General features: G+C 48.9%; 1 protein-coding gene across 1 annotated transcript in view; it reads right to left on the bottom strand.

Moving 5' to 3' along the window:
* LOC128723704 (agrin) overlaps positions 1-17,982 on the bottom strand; it is a 40,225-nt gene extending 22,243 nt beyond the window's left edge. Inside the window, exon 1 of the mRNA XM_053817468.1 lies at positions 17,922-17,982. Coding sequence (XP_053673443.1) covers positions 17,922-17,982 — 61 coding nt within the window. The remainder of the gene's footprint in view (positions 1-17,921) is intronic.
* Between the last annotated feature and the right edge of the window lie 7,165 nt (positions 17,983-25,147).

Here is a 25,147-nt window from a genome sequence, read left to right as displayed (position 1 = left end):
CCATTATCAACGGATTTCAACTTGATAACTATTCATATCAAATCACTATTAAATCATTCAAATAGTTGATTTTCTCATTTCAGAAAAATTTGATAAATCCCACAGTAAGCTCTGACTGTTTCGAAACCATTGAAGCCAGTTAACCAACGAAACCAGAATTGAAGATGAAACCTTCTTCACTTTAGCTTCTTAGTGGATCTTCCAGGACCACGCTAGGACGTAATAACAGTGCGCATTGCACGCGAGCAGCACAGCAAAACAAGACATCAGAGCATCAGTTTCCGTTGGCAAATGTTTGCTCAGGGATCAATCCCACATCGGATTTAATTACGAACCGTCTCGTGAGTGCAAGCCGGACGCTCGCGTGTGCAAATTCTCCCTCGGGTGTTCCTTAGGCTCCACACGCTCGGTGGCTTGATTGGATATCATTTTTATGATTTGTTGCAACGACCACGCCAGCGTAACCCGATCGTCACCGATCTTCCCCGGTTCAGTGGTTTCCGCAGCAACTCGGCAGCTAATTAGCGTTTCGCGCTCATCACCAACTCATGCCAGCCGGGATTGTTTTAAGGACCTGGGGACAAGTTTTACAGGCAAACGCAGTAGCAAACGCATAAACCCGAGAGTGCCATTCCGGGACGGATTATGACCTGCGTGAATGACTTCGTGAATGTTGACATAATACACCGGCCCATTTGCACACCCCTAAATGGTGTTAACTGTTTGGTGTAGCCGGCCGGCTGATTAGGGGGCAAGCATTTTTTTGTTGTTGCGCCCATAGAACGAGCTTGCAATGGTTGCTTTTATTGCCGAGCTGCCCATTGCAGTTGCAGGCGGGACAAATTTAGCGGGCCATATAATTTGCACCTCGAGCATGTTCCGGTCGCCGAACTGGTTCTGGAAGCGGGTTCTCGCCCGTCGGGCTTGTTTTCACACGATCGGCTGGTGGTTGCGTGAAAGTGTTGCCATAATTCCGGACGCAACGCACCGCTTCAGGCGTTCTAGTATTATTTATTGCGCCACTGCACGGCAGGTAGAGGGTTAGTGAACCCATTCCGTTGAAGCCATGTTTGCTGGAAGAAGGGAAAACCAGCGTGCTCTTAAATTACGCCGGCCAGCATGTTTTCCTTTTAAAGGCAGCCGATCGATTTAGTCAATTGAACGGAACCTGATTGCTACGAGGCTGCAGAATGTCGATCGCCAGTCTACCGGTATGAAAGTGTCGCCGAAAATTAATCGGGTCACCATACTTTCGCCATTATGATCGGTGACACCGAGGTTGATTGAAAATTCGCCGAACAGTTCAGTTTCAATGGGCGGTGGTGAAATTTAATAACACTCTACGATGACTCGACACAGAGACAAGCAGAGGGCGATCGATGAAAATTGATCCACCGCTGTTCGATGCACCTGCATGACATCGACTTCTACATTCAGTCTCAGCTCGGTCTTGTGCACGTCCATGTGGTGTGCTGCGTGTGAGTGGGGGGTTTTGTTTTGTAGGCTAATCGACTTATAATCGCACAAATCAATCAATGCACGGGAAAGCGATGGGGAGAAGAAAACCGGGCTGCTGATTGAATTAATCTTCCCACGGGGAGTTCCCAGGAGCGTGAGCTCGGACACACGATGAACGTTCTGGGACCGACTGGATCCGGATCGAAACTGGGTCAGATCCGGGTCGCCGAAGGAACCTACACGCAACACTGATCGCCCACTTCAGCGGTCTCGTCGGTACGCTTATCAAGCGGCCGTTTCATTTTGCTTCTCTGCCAGTGCCGACAAGCACATGATCTAGAGGATAAATTTAAACGGTGTCGGTGCAGGCCCGTAATCGATTTTCGAAGGTTTTGTGTGGGTTGATTACATGTGCTTTTGATGTTTGCGTTACATGCGGCACGCAGCGGCGAGAAACAAAAGGTTCGTCACTTGTGGCCCGTTGAAGTCTTTTGATTGAATGCAGGCTGGCAGGCGGTTTGGAGATGTTTCCGAGTTCGCTAGAATGCGAACAAAAAAATCTCAGAAACAATTGAAGTATAATGCTTATGAACAACAAAACTCTCGAATAATATTGATAGTTAAAATGGAATAAATAGCAAAGTTTTCCCATCAAACCGAGGAGATCGTTTAAAGTCCAGATTGAACGATGTAATCATTCAAGCATAAAACAGAAATTGAGTAAGTGATGCATCTTGTTTTTTGCTTACATCGAATTAAATAAAACAAATCGGCAAAGGCAACGAGAATCGGAAGTACGGGTCGTTATTACAACGTGCTGCTGCTGCTGAAAAAGGGGTGCGGTTAGATTGAACGTAGCGATCTATATTTACCGAAAAATGGCTGTAAGCCACCATGGTAGATGAATTGTGTTGCTGTAAAGCGTTTAGCATTTGAGCGGAGAGAAATAAGGCACACAGCGTGGCGAAACCGTCCGAACAGCGAGAACTGGTGCGCAGAATAAAACGATAGGGCGGGGTGCAAAAATGGAAACGATTTGTGTAAATATATAGCATACCGGCTAGCGGCTGGGGATGCTTTTAGCCATCCACAGTTCGTCTTAATGCCTCTGCGCGCTCTATGGGTTCGGCGCGTTTTTCCATCCATTTGCCCACCGCGTGAACACGTGTTTCCAATTAACTCGTTATTTCAAACATGAGCTAGCCTTTCCCTCCGTTGATCGATCGTGCCGACGATCGTGCGCGTTCTCCGAAGCGGACGATGGTGGAAAGCAAAAAAGTTCTTTGGCACCATTGCGAATTTCTAAAATAATTCAACGATAACGATCGCGGTCGGGGTTTATTGAAACGCAGCTCGCGAGCGCCGGCGCTCCGTGCGTGATCATCCCGATCGCCTCCGATCGGGCGCATCTTTGATGTGAAGAGGCTTTTTTCCCGGCGGGAGTGGGGCGCTTTCATCTTCCCGGCGGTTTAATGAGGTTAACGTTTTTATTAAAATCTTCCCTCTTTCTCTCCTTCGAGCAATGGTTCCCGATTGCTGTTGCTGCGGGAGCAAATCATTAGATCCGGTGGCCAATCTCGCCCCGTGCCGTGACCCGTGGGGTAGAAATTGATTCGCGAAACGGCGATAGGAGCACAAGGATCCAACTGAGCGGGTTCCCTGGCCAGGTTCATTTACAAACAGCACGAACCCTTGGTGTGTGCGATCGAGCAGAATCGTCCAGCGATCGGCACGGCGCTCGCGTAACCCAATTACAGGGTTTGAATCGAAGCTAATGAGGAATAGCTGCGCGATAGAACCGTCCCGATTTCCAGGCCTCCCGTCAGGGAGTCCTGCTGGAGGGAGGGCTCGAACAGGGTGACTAGGCAGCCAACGATCGCCAGTGAAAGATATGGAGCGAGCGCTAGGAAGTATCCCAATGGGGGTCCTATTAATCAAACCCGCATCTGCATGCTCAGCGGAATCGATCGCTTCGGCAAAAAGCGCCCCGAGTGCAAGGGAAAAGTGCACTCACGAGTTGATCGATGATCAGGTGCCGGTGTAGCTTGGGTTGCTTCCGAAATCCCACCCTCCAGAGTGCTTAGCCTTAGAGTGTTCGGAAGATGCCGCTAGATCGTGTCGACAAAGCCTGGGAGCCGGTGAGGTTTCGCATAACAAATTGACGGTGCGATTCTTCTTGATCCTTGACCCGTGAGTGGACTCCGCAAGCAGGAGATGGAGGTTTTAGCAACGGCCGCCCCGGAATCGGCCTAATGATTAATTGCTGCTTCCCGGCAGGCTTAATGGAGGGAGGCATCTAACAAGCCACGAGTTCGCGCACGGTTCTCGCGTGTCCGGGGCACCAACGGTTGTTCAGTGTTCAGGCAATAAAGAAAAGAGAACCGAGGAAACTGGCAGCTGGTAAGGGAGCTGTGCGACTATTTTTAGATTCGGCACGGAGCGGAAATCTACCGCTCGGTTTCCGTGCGAAGGGCTCCAAAAACACCAAGTGGTTCGCTGTGGGAGGAGTCGCTTTTCCAAAGCAGTGGTTTTTGTTCTGCTAGGGAATGTTTGCGAAAAAAAAACAGCAAGAATGTTCGCAAAAAACGTCAACCAATAATTGCCCCCGATTAACATTGGGTGCGTGGCGGATCGTCATAAAAAAATGGGTCCGCCAGTTTGCGAGTCATATTTTAAGAGAAGAATGCCAGCTCGAGAACGGTGCAGCTCAAGCTAACGGGTTTTCCCGGGGAGGGAAAACAATTTTACTTTCACGGTCATTTTTGCTCACTTTTTTTTTCAACCAAGCTGGATGAGCTGCCGGACGCAAATTGAAAAGTAACCGGCACGCAATGGGAACGAAAGAGAACTTCCCGTGCTCGCGAACCGATAGCCAACGATCATTAAATAAATTGACTTTCGCTCCCTGCCCGCGCGTTACATTTACTGCGCCTGTTTTCCCTCCACCGAACGGCAGGATGATTTATCCTTGCCAGCGCACTAGCGGCTAAACGTTGGTGCCATTATTGCCGTTACCGTACGGCGTTGTGTGCGATTTCTGCGCTGCTCGTCTTCTATTTCGTCGATCGCGGGCCTGGCGGTGACGCAATGGGAAAGATCGTTAACCGTTTCGCGGGAAAAAAACAATTAGACGAAACTGTAAAACTCGCCGGAACACGCCGGGGAAAAATTGCACGATCGCCGAAGCAAACTGGCGGCATCTTGTTGTGGGGTAGGATTGTTTTACGAGACTGCAAAGGGGGATGAGTGATAAATCATAATCTGGCGAGGGCGAGACAGGTGGGACAAACGGGCGACTTTCTAGCTTGCAATTATTACCGCATTCAGCAGTATTACCCGGGCAGCAGTAGATGGATTTATAATAATTGAAAGTACCGGAGAGAAGAACGCTGGCTCATTACGGTGGAATTGCTTTGTACCCATTACACATGGGTGCGACTTATTTTTTAATGCTAAAAATAAAATAAATCATAGAAATTGCCAAGACGAATGGGCCTTTTAAAGCGATATTATTGAAGAACAGCTGAGGCATATGCATTTGCGTGATGCTTTAGAGCACTCTGTGGTAGAAATTCCCTAATACCTTCATATGCGGTAATAATTGACTAACCAAAAGCTATTACTGTATATTGAAAAATAATTTATGAAGTTCCACCTGTAGAAGGTGTGAAAGTAAGTCTATAAAACGTGTTGTTAGAAGATTTCAAGAACATTTACGTTGTTTTTTTTTGTGAATGATAAGGCATTTATTAGAAAGCTAGATCAAATTATGCAAAAAGTTTTTAAATCTAGATCGACTCTTGATCTTTAGTCTAAGTCTCCCTGCATTACCAACTTTTATCCAACCGTCATTGAAAAATATGTCACACTCGCGTCGGATCCCTTGGATTTTCCCACGGATCAGTTTTGACAAATCGAACGGTCAACCGAACCGGCTCGCGATCACCGCCCGATCCCGTTACGACCAGATCCTGTCGGCACGCGCAGCCTGACGGCTTCATTACGGTTCGCGGCATCAATTAAAAGAACATTTCCATGCCGCTGTCCGAGTCAATCTCCGTCCACTCGCTAATCCGCGCATACCGTTCCGTGCCACAGGCTGACCCCGTTCGTGGTTGAGGATTTTCTTCACCAAACGCCACGTTCCGTGGGGCATTTTCTAAGCCGCACGCTATTGTTGGCGTTAAATCCGCCATGCATTAAATCAGCTTGGCCAGTTGTCAACGGCTGGATGAAGCGATGACGGCCCGAAAAAGAAAGACGAGAAAAAATATCCCCCTGTGACTGGCGCAGGGGGTTTCGTTTTATGTGTGTGTGTGTGTTTTCCCGGCTTTATGGCCACTCGATCCTGAGGTCGTCGATGACGCTCTGGCGGGTTTCTGAGAACAGAGAAAACCCGGCCGCTGGTATGTTGAAATATATATATATATATTGCACATGTTGCCGTTGCTGCACGTACCGGATCGTGGCATCGCGACATTTCAACCCGTGCGTACGTGCGTGCGAGTGTGTGTCCTGTTTTATCCCCCCCTCCTCCCCCCTTTCTTCTCTCCGAGACCCCAAACACTTCCACCCATCTTCAAGGGTCGGGTTCATTCCGTTCACCACAATTGCAGTTGCGTCGGTTTTTATTGCTCCCGTCGGTCGGTTAGCCGCGCGCGGATTTGTCGTGCCCTTATCCCGTTGGCTTCTTCCTTCTTTTATCGTGGTTTTTGCCCCCCCCCCCACTCTGGTCGGCATTCCTCTATACCCAGACGGCCACGACAGATGGCGGGGACGTGGCATTCGCGAAGTGCATCCGCGACTGGGGCCACCACACGGGAAGAAAAAGAAATTGCCGACATTCATTTGTCACTTTGCTGACTCGCGGTGGAGTGAAATAACTTCATGTTCTCGGTCGCGTCTTAAGCCGGGCGCGGGCATTCTTGAGGCGCTTTCCAAGATGTCCCTCTTTTCCGTACTCATGCCTTCCCCCCCCCCCCCCCCTTAGTGACCGCTGGTGACACACCCCTGGAGGACATAACCTCGCGGTGACATTTATGCTCTACGCTGGCCGGTCGCCGCCAGGTCGTTTCGTTGCATTTTGCCGTTAAATCGAACGACAATGGCGGTTGCCGAGCGCGTTTTAAGCTGTTCTACCACACCGGGCGGGTTGTTTGTTTGGGGGGTTTTGCCTTTTTTTTTTGGTGTGTCTTCGGCGTGGCGGTGTCTCTTCTGCCGTGCTCCAGGGACGACGCGCTATTATGCTGGCAATGTGGCGCGAAGGGGCCATAAGGTGGTGGGGTCTGGTGGGGTGAGCAACGAACGCAAACATGGTAATGCGCTCGATGTTAACGACAATGTCGTTGCCGGTTGTACAGGGTTGCTAGATTAAATCTGTCATCTTCACCTTCAGCACATCGGCCCGGACCGGTCGATGTCACTTCCATTTGTGGGGCTGCGAATTTTTTTTTTTTTCGTCGGAATTCGGCATTACGCGAATCTGCTCCAAAGCGTGACGTTTAATTGTACGCTAATAGAGATGGGGAGGGCTTTGAATTGTTGTAAAGTGGAGTTATGTTGGATGATAATCTGTGCGATTGATGCAACAACTTTTTTCAAACTTGTTTCGTAATCTTTTGTGGCCAGCAGTAGGCTTTCGTATTTCTTATGCGAATGTTGCAAATATTGCATTGTTAAGGAGAGATCACACTCAAAAGTATGATCAGAACTTATATGAAGTAATCCTATAGCCATATAGTTTTATACAACAAATCTCATCCTATTTGGGTTTTACCCATTATTTTTTATAGATTTTAGACCGTTAACATTTAGAATAACCCACAGAATGTATCACTCTGAGTCGTATATGGGTCAAGGTCATTCAACTGCAATTCCATCGGTAAAGATTGAGAAATGGATTCTCGCTGTCGATGAAGGGCAGAAAATCGATTTCATCTCGACCTACCTTAACACACTTTCCCACACCGGAGCTCGTGTGCGATGGGAAAAGCGACAAGATTCATTTCCCGTTTGGCATTTTATTACTTTGCTAATCTCATCGGTGCCGACCTTTATCGATTCCCGAAGTAGGGAACGTCGACTTTGACAAGTCGCTTTGATTGCTCACCTGCAACGAAAGAAAGAGGGAAGATGTTAGAAAAGAGTTACAAGTGTACGGTTCAGAAATGCACCACCACCGGCTGGAGAAGATGGTCGGGAAATTAAGCCCACGGAAAGGAAAAGCGAGAGGTTACATCTTTCACGAAGAAAAATCAAACAGTCAACCCGTCGGGTGATAAGTACTGCGATTGAGTGGATATATTTGCCCTTGAGGCTGTATTGCATTATGAGGCAATGTAATTCCGCACTCTCTCTCTCTCTCTCTTTCTCTCTTCTTTCCACCCACCCAACACTCTGTCCTGCCCTTGGCATTTGATTGGGTTTTTTTTTGCAATTATTTTCCAATTCCCCGCTAAGTGGTTGGAGCCGTCCGAACCCATCCGTACGTGATCGATTGATGCGATATCACGACGGGTGCTTGGTGTGGGAACGAATGGCAAATCTTATCTTACGCGTTCCGCTGCTGACGGGGCAATAAGACGGATTAGCACGTTTTATTTCGCCTCCTTGTGCCGCTGCCGCAAGGATCAATCCGAGCGGCGAGAATGGGTGGGAAAATTGTCAGCCCAACTGTCCCACTTGGACGGTGTTTGCCAACGCGGGCGGGAATTTTCCGCACAGATCAAGCACAGTGGTATTAAAACGATTTATTGATTTATCGCGCACCGTACGATCAGTACGTGTTAGATTCCGCATGCATTTTATGCCGCATTGAGGCAACGAAAGCTCGTGCACGTAAGGGCGTCTCCGGTATGTATGAGATGGCATTGAATGTCGCTTTGGCCCGTTGATCGCTGGCAAATAGCGGTGGAAAATCGATAATCACCGTACGCTGCCGCCGGATGCGGATCCATGAAAAAGGGAACGATCGTGCGAAATGTCTCACCATTGCATAATATCAGGCGCTAATGATGGCAGTGTGCTAAATACTTGATGGTACATTGTGGCGGGTTTTCTCACTATTTGTGCAGTGAACTGAAGCCGTAACGACCGACATGGATGACACAATACCTTCCCAGCCATCCTGTGCGATGAACTACCCCACTTTCCATCGATTTTCTCTGCCTTGGTTCGCTTTGCTGCAAGCTGAAACCAGGCTAACCGTGGGTGTTGTTGTTTCCAATAGCTTTTCTTTGGCGTTTGGTTTATGTGCATGCCGAGTACTGCATGTGATCGCGCGCATCATCATGAATATGCAAAGCGAATAGCAGCCGGGGAGCGAGCGTGCCCTCGTCCGGAGAAATGTGTCATTTTAACTGCCACGGACCGATCACATTTCTGTCGTAATGAGTCGCATTCAGGGTCGATTAATTGATGGTTTGCCGAAGGTGCAGTACGATCTGATGGCGAAAAGGCGGTTACATGCGCCCGGATCACTTACGGTGAAAGCTTATCATTACGTTGCTCTTATCACGCGCGGCTCATTAGCATAAAAGCATAAAACGCTGAGCTGATAGCACACGCACAAGCGTTGTTTGCTCGTGTAGCTGATGTTGTTGCCTTATCAGCGCCATTTCTTAACCGCCTCTTCGATGTTATCCGGCGCCTTCAGCCTCGTAGGACGTCGTCGTGATGTTTTGCTTCCGTTTGTTTGTTTTCCACCCAGCCAAGCCAAGGGAAACTATCTCCGACTGCCGTTCGTTTTTCTCACATTTGTTTTTTGCTGCTGCTACTGCACTTTTGCTGTTGTCCTCTTTTTCGCGCCCCGTCCATCGCAAATCCGCGGCATCTTCCTTCGCTGCCACTTTCCACACATTCGCGTCCGCTTTTCGTCCGCACTCTCGTTTTGTTCCGCCACCGGAACCGAAAGAAAACGCGCGCGCGTCCACTGCACAACCAGGTGGTAGCATCATTTTTCCCACCACCATTTTCCGGGGCCGCACGCGGGGTGTGTTTTGACACGGAAAACCAGCAGCAGAACCGAACGCTTGACACCTCGCGCGGGAGTGCACCGATTTCCACATGGGACGAGTGAAAAGTGCCTTACCCTGGCCACCCAGTGCTAGTGGCGCCGTTCGTGGTCGCTCGGTGTGTGTGTTTTCCTTTTGTTTTTTTGTTGTTCTCTCTCGCTCTTTCCACTTCTATTTTGTGATCATTTCCTCCGTAATCCACCGATCGATGGGGTGGGTTCCCTTTGGGGGTTGGTTCGAAAATGGGTGTTGCTAATTGAGCGACAAGTCCCTCCCGAAGCGTAGCTAATCAGACCTCAAATATGTGCTCTTAATGGCCGCACAGGCGAGGAAAGCTCGTCGGATCCGAAATGGCACCGTCCACCTTCTTTTCTGCCTTCGCTTCGCTGTTTGGTTTTCATCGATTTCGATTGATTTCTGCTCTCTTTTTCCATCACCGATTGTGTTCACGGTAAGGGCCCCATCTTGTTCCGGTTCAGCCGTGCGGAATCCGGATTCGGTGAAATGGAGGAAAACTCTCGGCCACGGTAGCGACACTCCGCGTGGCCCGCTTCTTCCGAGAGCCGGTTGTCTTTGATTGTCTCATTACGCTGCCCGTTCCGTTCCGTAGGGCGGTTGTTTGTTTGTTTGCACAGTTGATTAGCTGCTGGTTTCGGTTCCGCTCGTTCGTGCCAGTTGCAGCATGATATCGGTCTCAAGCTTGGAGCGATTTTTCGCACCCAAATCGTGCCCGGCACGACCTATATTGGCGATCGGTGAGGATAATCCGATTCGTGCAATATCTTCACGTTTTTCACCCTATTTTTTTTTGAGTCAGCGCATACTCGGATTTTCCCCGTTGATACCTTTTTTTTTTGGATTGTTTCATTATCGTCTCCCCACGGGAAAGGGTTTTTTTTTCGACTGCATACTTCGTCAGTTGCATGCCCACTGGCAGGGTTGGCCTTAATCGGTCGGGTTTGGGGCTGGAAATTACTTCCATATCACCCGTAAGCCGGCTACAGCGTGTAACCATTCGCTTGCGTCGAACACAATTGGTGCCGGGCTACTATTTTCTGAGGGAAATTTTTACACGTACCCACGCTCGTGGGTGGTCTTCTCGTCCCGAAACCGACGCAATTGCGTTTTGGCAAATCTGGCGGTGTCGGTACGCCGGTATCAGTTTTCGTAATCGTATTTTTGCGATAATCCCGTCTCGATGGGGTCCGCTTTTTTGTTTAGCTTGAGCTGTTTTTGTAGCAAAACCCTATCCAGCTATCCACTTAGGGTCAGTAAAAGGATTCCGAAAGAAATTGGATGGTTACGGGTTATGCTTTTTGGGCGGTATGCAAGCAACGGGTTGAGCAAGGATTAAGGACATAGAATTGTGGCTATTTTTTTTTAATTGGTAGAAAAAAAGCCCTTCAAATGAGATTGGAAATTAAACCCATTGCTATTAATGATTCGGGTATGTCTAGCGATATTTTAAGTTACATAATTCATACAGTGCAGAGGGAGTTACCACAAACTGTTTAATGGAAATAGAACGTCTGCATGTGTTGCCCGTGCATTCCTTTATTTTCCGAATTGCTCCTTAAAAACATGCTCCAATTTCAGCGCTGTGGTGCTTGTGGTTTTGTAGTTCAACTTTATTCTTGCTTCAGCTTGCCTAGAACTGTAAAACGAAGCTGAGCGGAGCTCGAGAATGTAGCTCACGTTCAGATCGCAAACCGAAAATGCAGCATTCGAGGCCCACTCCGTTCTGGTGTTTGTATTGCACCGTAACATAACCCGTAAGCCGACTCAGCGTCATTGCACTTAAATTTATGGGAAATGCTGACTATTTTCGCTTTGGTGGAATTTAGCTCAGAAGGTTGTGGTTTATTTTTAATCGTTAAGACTGTAAAGAACTTATGCAATGAGTACGTAAAGTGAAGATGTAATGTAAGCTTTAGAAAGGAGGAACTAATTGCCATCTGTACGAGTAAAGGTTCGTAAAGTAATATGTGCAATTATTGATTTTTCACTCGCTTAATGCAATACCTTTTCCCATTGTTTGACACAGATTTTTACATCTGACGTCATTTCTTCCCTCGACATCAAAGAAGTGCATGACTTCGTTCGGGTTTCATGCAAGCAAAAAGTAATCTGGGCTAGAAAACTATTCGCTAAAATGGTACCAGTCTATTAACTGCCTCTCACTCAGCCACCGGGCGGTACTTTTGCCGGCAAAAGCTTGCGCGGCTTTTGTAGGGCATGGTTTCCGAAGCTTTTGGCCACATTTTTCGAATGAGTGTGTGCGTGTTTTTTTTGCTTGCATCCCTAAAACCCGTCGTCACCTCGTGGCTCACTTTACTTTCGCGCGAGTACACACCGGGCGGCTCGGTTAGGAAGCATTTCCACCGGTTTTATTCGCTCAAACGCAACCACAGCCATTTGGATGGTTCACATTTCGCAATCGGATGGGGACGGTCGTAAACGGCTTTCCGGTGGTGCTTTTTCCACTTTCCAACATCCCGTGTTCGGTTCGTCCGTCAGCACGAAGGCACCAAGTAAACCACGGCGTTACGGAGCCAAATTCTTGACGTTACTTTCCGCGTCCATGCGCCGCATACGATAAGTCAACCGAGTACGACCACAGCCCGGTATCTGGCACACGCCCAGTCGATCTTTTCCCCGGGAACGACACCGAACCGAACGGAGGAAAGACCTTCCAACGGGGCCGCTGTTGAATATTCAAGCCATTCGACACTTTCGGCGCAAGGTTCCGTACCGGGTCGTGAGAAGGTTCGCTCATGCATGGGCTGGGGCGTGGCGATGCAGGTGGTTACCATCGGGAGGCATTGTTTCTGGTGCGGCATTTTTGGGTTCTTTTTTCATCGCCCCCTCCTCCCCCCCTTTTTTTTTGGTGTGCTCTTCCGCACGGAAATCGGGTTAAGAGGGAACTTTCCCGACGCGCACGCTGACTGTCACCGGGGGCCTCATTTACGCGACCACGGTTGAAACAAACGGCTCCGCTTTAACGAGGCTCACTAAGAAAGCGACAAATTTTGTGCTTCCCTCGCCTCGATTGACAAGTCATGGGGCGGCTTTCCGTTGGCGTGCGATTTATGTATGGTACGCGAAAACATTTCGCTTCAACTCGGGCTCGAAACTCGGCCTCCACCGTACGGTGTGTAATGAGAATCCATTACCGGGCCTTTTGTCGAGTTGCATGGCCAGCTGCCGGTCAGGCCATGGGAAGATCTAGCCGCGAATCTCCTCGTCATCGGATCGGGCTTGTAATTATATCGCCCCGACGGATCGGCCAAGCGCCAGCCGAGCCACCGAATAGGGAAGGGGAAAAGAATGAAAAAAAAAAAGTATGGCAGAAAAGCGAAGTTAACCGTCGCCGGCTTATCATGTCATCTTATCGCGCGAGTTGAGAGTTGAGTGTGCTTCTTCCTCGCACCCGTTCGGTGGGGTTGTGTCTTCTTTTCGCCCCGGCAGGCGGATAATTTATACCGACCGAACAGCGGACAAGCGGTTCTACCGGATTCCTTGGCGTCCCGGAGGGCGTCCCGGCGGTTTGTCACCGGAGTCATTGTACCGGCAGCTGAAATCGTTCACGACAGGGCCGCACAGTCGGGAAGCGCAAAAAAAAAACAAAAAAAATGCACACACACACGCGACCTGCGCCTGCGACATGGCAGAACATGGTCGAACGATGCTCTTCTAACACGCAGGTTTGAACTGTGCAAGGGGAGGCCACTGTGAGGGTGGGGACTAGAACGGCTCGGTGGGCCGGTTCTAGCCATTTTCCGGTTGTCTCATGATTTCCCGCGATATTGATCTTGTTTTCAGCTTGTGTGTTGTAAGGTTGCTGCCAGTTTTTTTTGCTTCGTTTTATCCGTGCTTTATTTCGCACGAACATGAGCTGGGAGTTCACTGTCAGCGTGGGATCGAGAGGGTAGGAAGGATATGCTTGGTTTGATCGTTATCAATCGTTTATTTTAATTTATTTTATTACAAAGTTAATATGAAGCTAATCTGTGGGCTATTTCGCTACCATAACTCGCTGTGCGTATTTTAAGGACATTTTTCTCTGCATATCCTCATTTTCAAAGCTACAGACTAGTATGAGGAATTAGGACCTCGGTACGATCGTTGTAGAATATTGTACAAAACTTTCATTTCACACTCCTTTTTCAAACAGTGCTAATCGTTTATAGATACTGGTTGCACACTCCACTCGCACGTTCTCGATCGTACGTAAGCCCGATCACCGTCCCATTCCCCTTCCCAACCAACACATGTCCTAACAGCTCGTAATAAAAGTTAACGAGCGCGTAAATTTGCACGGCTGCAGACCCGCTGTGCAGCGAGAGAATAGAATAGAACGCAAAAAGGCAAGAAAAGCCTTGCCGATAGAAGCCCTGCTCTAGATGGAGGCACGAAGGAGCTCGGCTAAGGGAAGGAGAATAAAACTGAGTCAACAATAAGATCAAAGGCAGCTCGATTTCTCCCACCGGAACCCGTTCTCCCCCCATCTAGGTCTGGGTCCGGAATTCCGGCACGCCTCTCTCAGGCGTCCTCCGGGCACATTTCGCTTGTCTATTTCTTGCTCCTAAGCCCTCACAACTGCAGGTCTGCAAAGTGATCGCCGATCGGTCGTAAATCATCGTCGTGTGCGTGCGGGAGTTTGCACAAGCAGGAGCCCTGAAAACCGGAGGCGTGCAGTGGGAAAAAAAGAAAAGCGAAGTTGGCGCGTCGAGGAAAAGCAAATACGATCGCATGAACATGCGAAAATCATGTCGGATGTCCCGGGCAGTCCGAGACGAACCGGTTGGCGCTAGATGTGCGGATCGTTCTTCCTTTCTGTCCCTCCAGGGACGGAAACTTGAGGGCCTCTGCGTGCAGAGTGGCTTGATTCAATTGAATTATTAAATCACAACCCGACTGTACATCTTCATCCGCTCGTGGATCATCCGCCTCGAGGATGACGTTGAGTAAATGAAATGGTAAAAAAATATGATCGATCAGGATTTGTGCGGATTTTTCGTGGGATCGTCTGACGATGGGGATTTAATGCAGGCTTTAAAGAAGCTCGCCGTTGGTTTCTGGACGTGGTAATAAAGATATCGTTATCACGTAACGCCAGGACCAGTGGGAGACTGGGAAATGATCTTCAGGGCGTACAGGCAATAGCTCAACGTCCCACGCGTTTGCTAAACCTCCAAGCTTCCCATTCTGAGGACGCTGAGTACGTTGTCACCCAGTCGAATGGAGGATCGCGGGAGCCATGTACGAAGAAGCCCTCCTCTGCAGGTCATATGATCCTGCTACCATTTCGAGCTTGCAGCTGATGCAACGATATCCGAAGTCGAAAGGGCTCAACATCGAGCCACCCGCGACCGAGACGACCACATCTACGGCCGGTTTTGATCCTCCGGTCGGAAAGCGAACAAGTCGCCGAGTTGCCGAGCTTGCGGCGGGTCAGAGACCCCATGGCGGTTGGTTCAGAGCACTCCCGGCACATGTAAGGAATAGCGATGAATGTCTTCTGCCCACTTTTCCCACCCTTACGAGGGAGCCTCCGTACGACGATCGGGGGGATATTCTCAGTTCAATCTCTCCACGCCGCTGTCGCTTTCAGCGCCATTTATCGGCATTTGTCAGCGGAACGGGTAGGCGGGATGTGAGCAGGCGAATGGAAATCGCATTTCCATCCTCACAGTGGCCGGCGACGGCAAAAAGCAACTGAAGGCAAAGAAAAGAAAGGGCTCACATTTTCGCCGCCTCCGCAGCTTTCGAGCGAAGGTTCGTGCAAAAAAAAAAGAGGGTTAATTGATATTGAACTGATCCACCGTTGGTGGGTTTTTTTTTTGTGGGCTGTACAGGTTTCGAAGCGGCCAGTTGAAAGGTTGAGCTTTCTTTCGCGTGTGGATCGATGTTTACATTGCTTGGTTGAAAGATCATTGCCCTGGGCTGCGAGAGGCGCGTTTAATCGCGCTTGATTAACGACCCGCCGCCTGGACTCGTTTCAGACGAATGTGATCGTATTTACTTTCGTGCAAGTGTTTCGTTGAAGTGATTCTGAAGGATCTTCTGTAGTAGCGTGTGTGGCGCGTGCCGGTGAGAGAGGTTGTGCGTCGAAATTGAAACCACCACGAGGAGGGAGCTTTGTGTGAAATTGATTACAATTGAGAGTTACTTCCAGGGCGCGAGAAAAAAAAAACACGTTCCTCCATTGTGCGATCGTTGCCGGTTCTTTGCACCGTTGGAAGAAGATCTCGTGCAGGCATTAAACTAACAACGGTATCGTCGGTGCGCTTCATCTTCTCCAGCATCTTCAACACGAGCAATAACAAATTATATATGCGCTAAGAATTTCGAGACGAGTGAGTGTTATTTTCGAACGAAAATGCTCTTTCCCGGGAAGAGACATTTCAGTGGTAAACCGCATTATTATGTCGCCCTTCACCATCACCATATGCGAGGGACTTGGGACAAGAAACCAAACCGCGTGATCCTAGCGCGAAATAATGAGTCAATTTCGTGCCGTCAACGGTCTTGACTTTCGTTCACCCTCCCAAGGGATGATCTCTTCGCTCGAGGGACCTTCATCATTCCGTTTTCCCATTGAGACGGCGACAGAGGCCGTCCCTAGCCACCGGAGTTGAAGCGATTAACTTTTATTTGATGGTACCAGGGCGAGGTTAACCGGCGTCCCTACCCAAACCGACCACTTCCCGAAGGGTTTCGTGCGGTTGCGAAAGGTCAACAAGTTGATGATCGTCTTCCACAACCGCGGCCAGTGGCCTTCGCGCCCTTCGGCCCTAAACACCGACTTTCGTCTGGCTCGAGCGTCTGGGAAATGAGGGTTAAAGTAAATATGTGCTTACGTCGTTGGCGTTGGCTTTTGCCTACCTTAAAGCCTAGGCTGGCGCTCATTGGGGCGGTGAAAATAGGTGCGATTGGGGAGCGGCTGGGAAGCGAAAAAGGAAGTCAGACCTGATGGAACGATCGACCTGGGCGAGTCGGGCCGGAAACCACGAGCGAGCGAGAGTGGTGGAGATGAGAGCAAAACAGAAAAAAAAAAAACCTGGGGCCTCGAAGTGAAACGACCGCTGCCGTTCGAGGACGTTCGAGACCCGTTTTCCGCCAACGGAACCGTGAAATGGAAAGTGAAATTCAGCCCGTATGTGCGGTGGAGCAAAAACAAAAAAAAAACGCCCACACACACACACACACCCATCGAAAAGGCACAAGGAATCGGGATCGGAGGGGCGGAAAAGCACACCCACACGCACGTAGAAAACTCAAAACACCACAAATCCTGGCTGATGGTGCTGCTGTGTTCACGTGATGTTTTCAACCACCGTCAATGCCGAGGCCGGTGGTTAGGTCGGAGTTTAGGTTCATCCGGTCGGCTGGAAATGGCCCGAGAGGAGGAGCCGTTTGCGTGTGCTTGTGTGTGTGCTTGTGTGTGTTTGCACCGTTTTTTCGCTTTCCACCGCTCACATCGCATCATTTTCGCTAGTTTCTGCTTGGGGATGGTGCCTTTTTTCCACCTTTAATTCATCCTTTGGACTGGGTTTTCCTCGCTCAACTGGGAAAAATAATCAACACTCATTCGAAAAAATGAATGTTAAAAAAAAACACCACGAATCTCCGAATCGAAATCCAAGCGCAATGATAAACAAAAAAAATAAATGCAACCTCCCCAAAACGCATCCTAACGAAAGGTGCGGCTCGGTTGAGTTGGCGCGTTTGCCGGTGAAAACTGTTGCCGGATCTAACCCGGTCGGGTGGTTTGGGGCCGGGAAAACCCAAACAAAGGCACGGGAACAGCGAGGGCGGGAGCAGGTCCGCCAGCCGGATCCGTTCCCAGCCCAGGTGGGAGGGTTTAAGGGTGGGTGAAGCGCCGGTTCCGGTGCCGGTTCGCCGGAAGGTCGGCATTTTCCAGCCGGTGCCGGTGCATCTCCCGCACGTGTACGACCGGTGGAAATGGGAGAAAAAGAGAAAAAAATAGTGCTCACAAAAAATAGACTGACGAAGAAATAGAAAAAAAAATGCAGCCCAAAGTACTCCTCTTGAGCGTTCGTTCGAGTGCGGATTTTTTGTCCTCACGCTCGCTCTCGCTCCCTTATTGGAGGGAAATTTTGTGCCAGTCGAAGTTTTAATTACTGACAAACCCCTACGATGACCTCTATTAAGGGTAAGCTCGGTGGTGGGTTGAGAGTGAAGTGGACACGTGTCCTTTATTTGCACGCCGCCGGTCCACGCGCCGATGGAAAGAAGTAATAATTTAATAGAGAGCTCATCCGACAGGGTCTCGGTGGAAAGACGCTACCGTTTTGTGGTTCAGGGGCAAGCTGGAAAATTAGAAAATTTGTCTAACCCTTGCCGGTGCCGGGACGCCGATGCAAATGGGCACAAAACTGTTGGATAGGGGTTTTGGAATGAGTCCACCCTGCTGTGATGACGTACCTTTTGCAAAACTGGCCTCGAACGCGAACAGCACCGCCAGCAACGTCACCAGCTTCCACATGGTTGCCGAATGATTCGCACAGGGAACCGCGTCGAATGATGCACTGTTTTCACTTTGTTGCACTGCTGTGAATGCAGAGGGTTTGTTTTTCTGTTCGATTTCGTTTCACGTTAGCAAACCGAACGCGCGCGTTGTTTCACTCGCGAAAAGTGCATGCAGGGTGTTTTTGCTTCGCCGTCCAGGTGGGCTTATGCCTGTATCACTAGCGTTTGCGGAAACTGCAGAAATTAAAGCATGAGCACATATTTAGTGGATCATTAGAGGAAGATTAGTGGAGCATGCTTTCGGTTATGTGGCTCGATTTGGTGCTCGTCATGAGCGATATTTGCCTTCAAATTAAAACTATGAGTGGGAATGTTTATCATAAAGTAGAATATTTCTAATAAAGTAGAAATGATTTGCAATTTAAAAGTAATCAAGAACTGATGTCCATTTTTTTTAGTGAGAGAAAAATATAAAATCATGGATAAATGCTACAACACATAGCTGTAGTTTTCCCAAAGACAAGCTTATTTATTTCAAACTAGCACCACGTTGAGATGCATGCAGTATGAATAATATTTGCAGAATCATAACCGATGTAATTAAAGAAAAACAGAACGAAATCAAAATCAATTTACGAAAAAACAATTGCTTTTGATTGGCTCGGCGAAGAGACAGGATGCATCTCCACTTGAAGCGTTCTCAAAAAAGAAAGCGCAAAAATTCGCACCAACCGAACGCAAGGAGCCGAACAAAATAAAATCAAACACTCCACACGATGCTCGCGACTGGGCGGAAAACAAGAATTCCTGTTGATTAAGCGGCGCGACAAGTTCCAGTGCCCATGTTCCAGGGGCACCACGGGCCGCCGTTTCCTGTGCAGCTTAATTAGTTCTTGCTTTCGCGACCAGCACAAACCCAAATAAAGCAACCTGCATAAGAACAAATTTGCACTCGCTCGCGCTTTTCCGCCCCGATTTAGCGTGAATTAAAATTCCCAAGCCATCGCGACACCCACGAAACGATCGCACGCGGGAACCTCAAAGAGGCACAGTCCATACACTTCACGGAAATTAATGCAGCGTTGCAACCGGCTCGTTGGATAAGCCCGACGGATAAGGACTTCGATCACAAAACATCAACACCGCTGGGGCGAGCATGAGTCTTTCACTAACAAACACGTGCCCAGAATGGGATTCAAAATCCAACTCCGTCTCGACGGCGTGTCACGGCGCGATCACGAACCACGCGACCGGTGGCACGACAATTTTTCACGCAACATTTCACAACGCCAGCGAACACCAAACGAACGCACCTCTCGTTCGACCGAGTGCAGACCGGTGGCCAGGCTGGTTGGCTGGCTGGCTCGCGCGCAGTTGAAGCAGTGGCAGCAGCAACACCTTGGGACGCTCCACCCGAGGCGAGGGTTCAAGAAACTGGTCCAAGTCCAAGGAGAAATAAATCGAGAATGAATTTTCAATGCCAAGGCTTACGGAATTTATAGAGAAAGCGCCCCGACGGTGCGGCCGGGCCAGCGACCGAGCGGACCGATCCGCCCGACCGCCCTTTCGGTCCATTCGCCGCGAGTTCCGCGGAAACCTCGCGAGCGAACCGTCCGCGAGCGGGCGCATTTGCTCGGCTCTTTTTCATTTATTTTTTTCTTTCCAACCCCCGGGTGGCCGGAAGGGTGGCTTTCGCAGCTTCCTCGCTGGTGGGGAAATCGCACTTGAATCTCTCGTCAGGGGGTTTTCTCTCAACACTCCCGCTGGTGGATCCTTTACTCGGGTTTGCTCTCTGGCGCTCTCCGACGGGATGATGCTTCTCCTCTGAAGGTGTTCGATCTTCGGTGGCCTGGGTGGTTGGTGGATTGAGAATGAGTACGAAACCGCGATCGCGCGTGTACTCCTGCGGGATGCGTGTAAACGGGACAACTGGTGGGCTCCAACGGCCACGATTCGGTTGTGTCTCACTCGAGTGGGAGTAGAAAGGTGGAGAAAAATGAGCGTAGCCTCGAGAGAAAGAGTGCACGTTGGAAGTTCTCTCCCAGGCCGGTGGGAGAAAGTGCATCCCTTAATGCGCGTGGGGTGGTTGCGAGATGAGATGGGGATGCAGCCGAGATTGCGAATGCAACGCACTGCCGAGGTGGCGGTTGTTTGCCTTTGGTCGAGAGTCGTTTCCCTCCCCAGGCTGGCTCGGATGGCTCGTGTTGCGTACAGTGGTCACGGGTTGTTAGAGCTGGTGGTTAAAATTAGGAAATTCGCTACCAGAGGCGCCATTCAAACGGTTGGCGAATGGCTGAGTGGAGTCGGCTACTGGAGGAGATGCTGTTGATAGATGCAAGAATGCAAATTAATGCGAATGGAAATGCAAGCCTTTTAAATGGTCGTTGGGTTTGGTTAGCTTCGCATTTAGCAACGATGAATTTTGAATACTGAATAACACATCAAATATAAAACGAGAGCTGTTGTTCAACAAAGCAATCAGCATTAATATGTTTTTAAATCATCCCTATTACTGTAATACTGCATAATGTGCAGCATGTGCATTTAGCGTAGAATAGAACAAAATTACTTTCTGGACTAACTAAAGCAAATGCATTTATGTTTCAGCCACCTCAAAGTCAATTTAAATTTTGAGGCTGTTTGAAATCTTCTAAATTTCTAGCTGAAATATATCAATAATAGCTGCTCTCTCGTGAGTGCTTGTTGAATGGACATCTAGATTTATCACGTTGGCCTCATTAGGCGTGCATGAGCGCTGTAATCTCACCCAGCTATCATTTCAACTTCGAACTGGAAGCGTTTGCATTAACGTGATGTGAAAACGACGATGTATTGTTCCCGCCTGATCGGAGGGTAATTTTTCACCGCAAAATTTGTGCCACCATTTTTCTCTCCATTTCCAGCGGACGTTGCGAGAAAAATTGCATAAAAGATTAAGATCGTTTCCTCATATACAACAAACGGCAGCAACCGAAGCCGCCTCCATCTGCACCAAATCGGACTGCGAAAGCGTGACAGCACACCGTTAACTGGCATGGAGACGCGCCAGTAGTTCAAGGCTCAAACACGACCTCCTCCGACCAGAAAGGGGTGCCAGAAAGCGGTCTCGGGAACGGCTTAGATTTCCTTTGGGGTGGCTTAAGACTGGTGATGATTTATGAATGTTCACCCCAAACAGACCTCTTCTTCGCCCTCTTGTGCTCGCTTTCGTTTAAAAAAAAAAATGGACAAGCCCTTCGAGAGCGGCGACAATCGTCCGAAGCGCGTATTAGATTCAGGCCATCATGATCGCGACCGCGCGACGACCGGCGGCAGGCGAGTTTGTGTGTTTTTTTCTTCCATTACTTTATGTTTTCCTGCGATTCCGGTTCCCGCGTTCTGCCGGCGGGAAAACCAACGAAAAACAAACAAAACGAGCACCGCGCACCGGGAGGAAGTGGACAAACAAACGGACGAACAGGCGAAATCTTCGGCCACAGCCGGACAACTTTCCCTCCTGTCATATTATGCTGGCTTTTATGCTGGCAGCTACCATGTTATGCGGCAGCGATCGAACGCAAGCGATCGGTGTTTGATAACGGGGGAAAGGACGCGGCGATGGGAGAGACGCTGTCGACTAATTGTGTTCGTAAACGGAACGAAACTGCAATGATTACAATCGTCGTTTGGTGCGTGCTCTGGGGTCAACTTCCGAGGTTGGCTCACTAACGAAGGCGCTAGCGACTCTGCGAGTGCTGCTGCGAGTGGACAACGATTTGCAGTTGGTATTTGTCACAGCAAGCGTTGGGAAGATTTATGTCTTTGAGTTTCATAGGAAACTGTTTGAAAAGCTACGGTTAAAATTGATAAAAATCAGAGCCAAAATGGAAAATAGGTACATCATGGATTCACGGTGTAAGGTATTCTAGCCGTATACATTTTTGTAGTATACTTTTATGTAGTATACTTACTAGATCCTCAAATCTCATTAACATGTTTCTTACATTTCTGTGTAAGTTTCCATTAAAGTCTATGTAATAAACACACAAAACATAGCCGCTATATACCATCACATCAAAGGGTTAACGAGGAGCATGTAACCCGTCACCGGTACCTTCATGTAATGGCACAAACCGAACCGATGTAGCGCGTTTGACCGCACGACATCGAATGTTCTAGTGCGTGTCGAACGATCGCTTCACCATGCGCCACTGCGTGATTGCTTCGTTCGAGCACGGCAAGAAATGGCGATCGTTTGGCGATCAACGTGGCCCGCGGCTCGAAGGAGGCACTATCTATGGGCAGGCCGGCAGGAACAGGCGCCCATTTATTGGACACTTTCGCGGCCCGTCCGGGTTCAATGCTCCCGCCCTCGGTTGATTCCGGGCGACAGCTGATCAGCCCGGGGGTGGCCTTTTATGCCGGGTTGTGCCGTTTCCGTGGCGCTGATAAACGAGCCGAAGCGAATGGGGAAAACATTTGAAAACCCTTTCGGGAAGGCCGGGAGAGCTTTAGGTTTCACTTTCTGCTGGCGGTTCGGTATGGATGTTGCGGTTTTGGGTCCGTCCGTCGGAAGGGCATTTCCCGGGTGGGTCAGTGGTAAATGCGGGTTGATTACAGGGTGCGAATGTGCGTTTTACGGTGGAAGAAGAAATTGATGTTAGTTGGTATCGCGTGTGATCCATGCACATGTTAATAACTACGACTTTTTAATATATTTTGGGATTTTCCATAGTGTATATTGATGAGTAGAAGGGAAAAACTATTCCTTAGTTTTTTTTAGTTACATCAAACCTCCAGGGAAAACATTACAATGTACGTATAGTAATCCTAAAGACTTTCTAACTGCATCGAATAATTTAGCCAATCGTTGTAGGGCACAGTTAAGTGCAACTAATTTAAACACGCATTTTCAATCAGCATCATTCAATCTGTTGGCAATTAATTGTGGCTCATGCGATTTGGAAATATCCCTTCAAAACTCAACAAGCCACCCTGTAGTCCGTATGCACCGTATCTGCCCTTAAGTGGTCCAGGAAAAAACCATCTGGCAGGGAGATTGAACGCAACGGTCAAGTATGAATGCGGCTCTACATGCGTGGGAAGAATGCATCGCATCTCGCCCTGCGCGGAGAAAGTGAACAGCTGCAGCTGGTCGGTGCCGTTGCATGCCAGGGCATCTCACAGTAAAAGAACAGTTTGATTGCCGTTTGGAACGATCGTGAGGCGAGAGCTGCAACAATTAGCATCAGTGTGCTCGGCCGGGGTTTGAACGGGAGTGCGCTAAAACTTTCATCACACTGTGCGATCAGAACGGCGTGAATGATTCTGCGAATGTCCGTGATGTTTGAATTGGTTCAGCTCCCGTTGGACAACCGGTGCCATTGGTTTGAATGTCTTTCTTTTCCGTTTTTTTTTCTCGGAGAAAGTCCACGTCCAATACCCCATGGTGGTAGGTGCAGGAAATGCACTTCGGGTGGTCGAATGGGATGGACCATTAGCTCTGGCGCGCATCGCAGATGTCAAAGTGTGTTGCCCTTTTCGGGAGCTAAATTTTGGGGCGAGGAAAGTCACTTGCAAAGTCAAGGCGGGTCGTCGATAAAAAAGCTGGCAGCTGACGACGGCACACAGCCGGTTGCGATCTTGATAATTGACGAGCGGCTTCCGGGCGAAACGCAGTCGAAAGTTAATCATAAAAGCGCTGATAATCGAACGGACGTATCAGCAACATAGCAAATGGTAGCTCGGTAAAACGAGACCCATTCAGGGGCAGAAGGCGTATTTTTTTCCCGGTTTACGGTGTGGTATCGGAAAGTGTTTCCTGATGCAGTTAAGACAATGTAATGCTCATTGGGGGTTGAGTTTAAACTGAGTTCTTTTCGATTTGCAAAAACTAAAAAAAAATGTAATTACTAACCGTGCCAGCTTCTCTAAAAAAAGTGTTCAATTTGCATGTTCAACTGCTTCAAATCTGCTCATAAAAACGTATAGATCTCCTGCGCAATGGAAGCGCGAGTTTGCCATTTACAAAACGACTGCCGCTTCTGCTCAGCAGATAATCTGGCTTGAAGCTCGGATTTCAATTTTATTTTCACTATCCATCGCTTCGAATTGGATCGCTAGCTCTGCTTCAAACCTGTCCTAAACGAAATCAACCCACCAGCGACAGGACTACTTGGCCGGATGGCCGAGCGTGGAGGAGAAGTTTTATCATAAATTTCCCAATTTCTCCCACCCGGAGTTGCCACCATCGTGGGGAATCGGTTTTCGATCGCCAGTTAAAACCCATTGCGCATTGATTTGCTTCTTTTTCCTTAATCTAGAGGCTCTGCTTTGCGCTTTCGTTTGGTTTTTTTGGTAGACGGAAAAACAATCGACGTCAAAAATTGAAACATCCCGTCCGGTTGAGAAACCATTAAAAAATCGATTTATTTTCACGCCACCGAAGCCCATGACACGCTGCGGGAGTAAAATCCGCGCAGTTCGATGGTACCCAAAATTGATGGCCGAAATCTGAACCCTTCCGGGGTTCGTGGGCTGGTGTGGTAGTAAAAATTAATCGACCAGACTAGGTGCCGAAACGTCAATTAAGATTAACCGACCGATAAGTGAATTAATTGATCGGTTGCGGGATGCGGCTATCATACGCGTAGCTTTCGCGCACGCCGATCTGCCGAAAGCGTCATCCCTGTTGACCGGAGCTTTCGGGACGATTAGCCACAAAATGGCCGGAAACACAAGGCCTTGGGTGAGCGTAGATCGCGCCAAAATGATGCGACCCTGGGGCGAGAGCCATCGCCGGGAAAATGGTCCTCGCTTGTGGGCGATTTCGCGAACCTAAATCTCGCCGATCATCGGCGGGTGGTATTGGTATGCAAATAGGGGTTGTTGTTTTGTTTTGTTTTATCTCCGTTCCCTTCTCCGTAGCGGAGATATCTTAATCTTAATGATAATGCGTCGATGGTCGACCAATTTCCCTCGATTTTAACTAATAATTATTTACAACGTATCGTTAAGCGGGAAGAGAGCGTGAGCATAAGCAAAAAAAAACCGCTTCCTTCTCATCCTTTCGGAGCATTTTGGGGATCCACTCAGCGGCCGCACATTAAATCACCGCCATAGTTAAGGGTCCGGAACTGCCGGTTCGAGGGTGTGTATCTCCTGTGGGCCGGCGATGCAACGTTTCGCTACACATACGAGGT

This window comes from Anopheles nili, chromosome 3, assembly GCF_943737925.1.
Source record: "Anopheles nili chromosome 3, idAnoNiliSN_F5_01, whole genome shotgun sequence".
Taxonomy (NCBI): domain Eukaryota; kingdom Metazoa; phylum Arthropoda; class Insecta; order Diptera; family Culicidae; genus Anopheles; species Anopheles nili.
The sequence above is the reverse complement of the archived record's forward strand: the minus strand, read 5'-3'. Positions and strand labels throughout refer to the sequence as shown.